General features: G+C 32.8%; 1 protein-coding gene across 1 annotated transcript in view; it reads right to left on the bottom strand.

Moving 5' to 3' along the window:
* Positions 1 to 2,580: 2,580 nt before the first annotated feature.
* Positions 2,581 to 6,000, bottom strand: part of LOC131551639 (testican-2-like) — a 42,344-nt gene continuing 38,924 nt past the window's right edge. The window contains exons 7-10 of the mRNA XM_058794721.1: positions 5,636 to 5,854; positions 5,283 to 5,345; positions 3,858 to 3,995; positions 2,581 to 3,744 (exon numbers count right to left, since the gene is read on the bottom strand). Coding sequence (XP_058650704.1) covers positions 3,596 to 3,744; positions 3,858 to 3,995; positions 5,283 to 5,345; positions 5,636 to 5,854 — 569 coding nt within the window. The 3' untranslated portion in view covers positions 2,581 to 3,595. The remainder of the gene's footprint in view (positions 3,745 to 3,857; positions 3,996 to 5,282; positions 5,346 to 5,635; positions 5,855 to 6,000) is intronic.

Genomic DNA, 6,000 nt, shown 5'->3' with positions numbered 1-6,000 from the left:
TTTTGCTTTTAGCTTTTTTAAATGCCTTTACAGTTTTAATTTTAATTAGTTATTTTAGTACATAAAGTTAAGCTAAAAAATGAGAAAAGTCATCTTGGCAAGTAAATTAAGTTTTATTTAATATTTATTTTATTTCAGTTAAGGTTTATTGCATTTCAAGTAAATAACATTTTTTATGGTTTTAGTATTAGTTATAATAATAACCCTGATGCATATGCAAATTACTGTATCTCTACTCTACTATTTGGGAAACTGCAGCATACAGCTGGAATACAGTATCCCACAATGCACTGCACTCAACATTTCTTCCATTTCCAGTGTGATGAATGAAACAGAAGTAATATCACATTCAAACTCATTCTGAATAATATTTTTGATGCATTAATGAGCATGAATGATCTGATTTTACAGCAGTGTTTTCACTGACTCCGAGGCTGTATATTAATTCTGTTCACTGCAAACAGCAGCGCTGCCAGATATTGATTTTCAGACGCTTTGTCAAACTCAAGTCAATGAACGTGCTGCATCGTGAGATATTTCTCCTCCGGAGTTTCTTAAGATGTAGAGAACATCAAATACATCCTTACACACGAACACAGCTGATTATGCATCAGAGAGACGCTTCAGTTATTTACAACATTTTATTTCACAGATTTCGAGGAGCCGAGCTTCTCAACATCACACATCACGCTTTAACTGCTATTTTACAGAGAACGAGCCAATAAAAGAGCTTTCTGCTGCGAACTATCATGCAATATGAAAAATAAAGCCGAGAACATTTACATAACCAATAACTCATAACATTTCATGTTTTGTTTTAGCAAACATGACCTTTGACGTCCCACAGGCTTCAGATAAAACACAACCTGATGTGAATCAAAGACACATTCATGTCAGACAGACGCTTTGAGCTGTACATTCAAGAAACCGGAGTCAGTTCTGATTCAGAGACTGAGATGAGTGTGAAACCAAAGCATTTCAGTTGTCAGTCATCATAATTAAGTTCATTACATTTCAGTAATTTGACTGGACAGGTGCGGTTTAAAGAGCGCGGATGTTTCTGGAAGGTTTGGATCGCTCCATGTCTGTGTTTGCTACATTCATTCTTTTGCAAATATTTTTATCGGCAGAGCAAAATGGAGCTAAAATAGTCTCAAAATTAATGCATTTACAAAATATGATTCACGAATGCGTACGCTGTTTCACATTCACAAAAGAAAATCCATTATGCATAATCAATCTTATTTTGTGGATGTAAATTGTGCAAATTATATTTTGTGAACATGTAAGAAAAGACACAAACATACTTGCGTTTATAATACTTTGCGAATGTAAATTTGTGCAAATCATATTTTGTGAATATGAAAGGTTATGAGTTTTTATACTTATAATAAAAGTTACTTATAAATACATACAAATATATAATATAATAAATACATACTTATAAATTAGAAGTATATGCAAATTTATATTTATAATAAACACATAAATATTTCACATATAAATTATAAATATATACTTATAATAATAAACTTAAATGCAAGCAAATTCACAAAGAAGTCAATCCGTTGATGTAGAAACTTTCAGGAAGGCGCAAACATATTTTTATATTTAAGAATTAAGTTTATTCTTAGTGAATTTAAATTTTGCAATGCATATTTTGTGAATAGAAATTAGGGTTTGTCAGTTTATGTTTGCAAATATATACAGTATAATACAGCATCTTCAAGCAAATTAACATTCATATTTTTTTTGTGGATGTAAATTTGTGTATTTGCAAATCACATTTTGTTAATATGAATTTGATTATGAGCTTATCAATTTATGTTTGCAAATATACAGTATACTTATAATAAATACATTACACATAAATTGTAATTCACATTCACAAAAGTTGATATATTTACAATTGATAAATTCATAACCTTATTCATAATCACAAAATTTGATTTGCAAATGCAAACACAATTCATAAATACAGTATCTTGGCACAATTTTCTACAATTTTTCTCTTTTTTTTGCAAATGTGAATTAGAGAATTAATTTTGAGACTATTTTAGCTGCTCCAGAGAGCAAACGTCATAAATGTGCATATGAGCATATATGAAATATCAGTAACTCTCTGATCATGTCTGAGCCTTAATGTAGGGAATATGCATTATGTTTATCATTTTTAGTGCATAAGAGCGTAAAAAACATGATTTTTAGAGAGACAGAAGCTGAAACTCATGATTATAGTCACGTTCACACGGATGAAGGTCTGTACAGTGAGTGTAAACCTGATCTCCAGAGGTTTAGAAAACAAGTTCTGTTGCATAAATCACCTCAAATAAACCGTAATACCCTGGTAATGATGATGCATCAAACTCCAGGCTTTCGTGTTTGCCGTGTCGCAGAGTTTGAGTCTTTCTTGCATCTGAATCTTGCATCCATTCAGGGGCGGACTTAACCAATAAGCAAGGTAAGCAGGCGCTTAGGGCCCCGGGGAATCAGGGGGCCCATCTGATATTGGCGAAACATATTTGGCAAACGCTCCAGTGTGTATTTGTGTTATGGAGAGCCTCAAATGTTCACTAAATGCACGAAAGCGATGACTTGAGATTTTCTCTTAACAGCCTAATAGATTATATTTTCAAATTTGTTTCTTGGCAAACCCTACTGTATGCCTTAATAACACTTAGAATACGGAACGAGTTGCATGGGATAATTTATATGACATTTGAATCCTTTTTGTGAAAAGATTAAAGAAGCTTACAATTCATTAAATGGACAAGTAATGCAAGTATTTTTTTTATAATGTCTTCTTTTGTGATCCAAAAAAAATTAAGGAAGCCTAATATGGTTTTACAACAGCATCAGGTTCACTAATTATGGACTTAAGTTGTGAAGGGGTAAATAAACTAGTTATAGCTATAATCTACGAGAGAGAGAGAGAGAGAGCAAAATAAGGGTTAGGCGTAAAAGAGCATATGTGACACTGGACCACAAACCAGTCATAAGGGTCAATTTTTGGAAATTGAGATTTATACATCAAGCTGAATAAATAATCTTTCCATTGATGTGTGGTTTGTTATGATCGGACAATATTTGGCTGAGATACAACTATTTGAAAATCTGAGGGTGCAAAAAAATCTAAATATTGAGAAAATCACCTTTAAAGTTGTCCAAATGAATTCTTAGCAATGCATATTACTAATCAAAAATTAACTTTTGATATATTTACGGTAAGAAATTTACTAAATATCTTCATGGAACATGATCTTTACTTAATATCCTAATGATTTTTGGCGTAAAAGAGAAATGTATAATTTTGACCCATACTATGTATTGTTGGCTATTGCTACAAATATAGCTGTGCTGCTTATGACTGCTTTTGTGCTGCAGGGACACATATAGTTATTGTGTTGGGGGGGGGCCCCATACCTGAAATTTGCTTAGGGCCCCCAAATCACTAAGTCCGCCCCTGCATCCGTTAAAGCGATGACAGAAATGAAAAACACTGAAATGCAAACTCAAACGCTGGTGGAATGTTTCAGGAAGCAGAAGTAAATCGGGTGGTTTGTCGGTGCACCGGGCAGCAGACGCTGAAGCCGTTTTACCAGATGTATCCGCCGTCATCGCTCTCTCCCGGCTCGGACTCCTCTTCCTCCTCCTCTTCTTCCTCTGCGTTCTCATCCGTGTCTTTCTCCTCCTCGTCCTCCCAGCCGACGCCGCTGCTGAAATCTCCGGAGCTGAGCAACTCGTCTACGGCACACAGACGGAGTTTCAATCACATAGTAGCACGGGTATATTTGTAGCAATAGCCAACAATGCATTGTATGAATCGAAATTATCCATTTTTGATGGCGGTCACTCACCGCAGTCGGGGTTTCCATGGATCCGGGACCCCGGGGCCTCGGATCCGTGAGGGTCAACACACCAACACTCGTCACGGCTGCGGTCGCACTGCAACTTCCGGTAATAACCATCCTCATCGCAACTGGGGATGTACATGTCTGCACACGCACGCAAACACATGCCCACGCACACGCACACGCGCACACACACATGCGCAGACACACACACACACACACACAGGTATTAGTGTGAAATTAAGACTTTTTAATTTTTTAATTCATGTCTTGGTATTTTTATTTTACTTACTTATTGTTTTTATTCATTATTATTTATGTGTTAGTATTTATTTACTTTTATTAATTTATTTAATAAATATTCAATTAAATATTAAACAAAAATAAACTGCAATTATTATTTATTTATATTTCATTATACTTTATTTTTAGCTAATTAAACAAGATTAAAACTAAATAAATAAAGTGACTTTACAGTGATACAGTTTCTTTGCAATTTTTTTATTTGTTTATTTATTTATTATTAATTTATTTAATTATTTAACTGCATTTGTTTATATTTAATTATTTATTAAATTTTAGCTAGTTCAACAAGGGAAATGAATACAGTGATCAAGACTTTATATTTATAATAATACAAGAACATTAATACGGTTAAAAAATGTTTACCACTTCAAAACTATTAACAATTAATTTTTATTTAATTTTATTTATTTATATTTAATACATTTTACATTTAATGATTTTTATTTATTTATTTATTTTTAGTTAGTTACAGAAAAGACTGGCATTATTTCTATAATACAAGAACAGTAATATGGTTACAAAATGCTTACCAATTTAACTATTAATTTAAAATGCTTACTTTCTTAATTCATGTTTCTGGTCTTTTTAATTGTATTAATTAATTAATTAATTTATTTCCCTTCTTACTCTTAGGTAGTTAAACAAGGAAAATAAATACAGCGACCAAGACTGGCATTATTTCAACCAATTATTTCAAAATACAAAAACATTAATATGGTTACAAAATTTGTACAATTTTAAAACATAAATTAAAACTATTTACTCTCTTAATTCATGTTCCTAGTCTTTTTAAATTGTGTGTATTTATTTTTGTATGCATGTATGTATGTATTTATTAATTCATTCATTTAGCTACTTAACTAATATTAACCATATTGATGTCATCAATCAACTATATTCAATAGAATGCACAAATTCCCTGTAACTCACAAAGAAAACACATTGCATCCATTTTCCATTCAAGTCTGATTATATGGGTTTGATGTATTCAAAAAAGTCTTCTATCTTCTATCCATTGCACATATACTGTACATTACATATTATATCCTTCCTTTCTTAACCGCAAGTGTCTTCATTTTTAATCATTTTCTTGTAATTGTATTTTTGCTATTTTATTGCATTTACCCGGTTTCCTCTTAGACGGCTCTTGCATCTGAATCCTCTCGATTTCAGCCAAACATGGAGGTTCTGCAAAACATATGTGAAAAAAATAATTACACAGCAGTCCATCTCTCAAATCACACATGTGGTAAGATCAAATAAAATAATAAAATAAAAAATTATATATTAACATTAAAATGATACAATTTTATGGTTCAGAAGAACCATCAGAGAAAATATTTTTTAAATAATTCTTTAAAATATTTTTTAATCACTTTAAAATACTTTTATTACTTTTTTCCCCAGTGGTTATTTGTTTATGCACTGAAACATAATTTTGCTGATCATTTCCCAAGAAAAGCACATGACACACTCACTCTCTCTCCAGAAGCACAGGCACCATTCTGCCGTGGAAACCTTCCCGTCGCGGTAGGAGTCGCAAGAGTTAAAGAAGGGCCTGATACACACTTCATACTTCTCCAGGTTTATGGCAGCCAGCTCCGACTGATCCAGGAACAGGTCATTACTGGTGTCCAGCTTGGAGAACATCCAGCCGATGGAGTCCTTACAGCCGGCCACGAGCCCCCGGTCAAACACTGCAGAGGAACAGAACGATAATCCAACAACTTAAAAAAATAATCAGTGTAACAGTATGCATTATGAAAGCTCAAGAGAGATAATACATGATAATATACTTAACTGATCATAAGAAGAGGAGGGGACACTGACTTTTAAAAATTTC

Source organism: Onychostoma macrolepis, chromosome 12 (assembly GCF_012432095.1).
Source record: "Onychostoma macrolepis isolate SWU-2019 chromosome 12, ASM1243209v1, whole genome shotgun sequence".
Classification (NCBI taxonomy): domain Eukaryota; kingdom Metazoa; phylum Chordata; class Actinopteri; order Cypriniformes; family Cyprinidae; genus Onychostoma; species Onychostoma macrolepis.
Note: the sequence above shows the minus strand (reverse complement) of the source record. Positions and strands in the feature narration are given on the sequence as shown.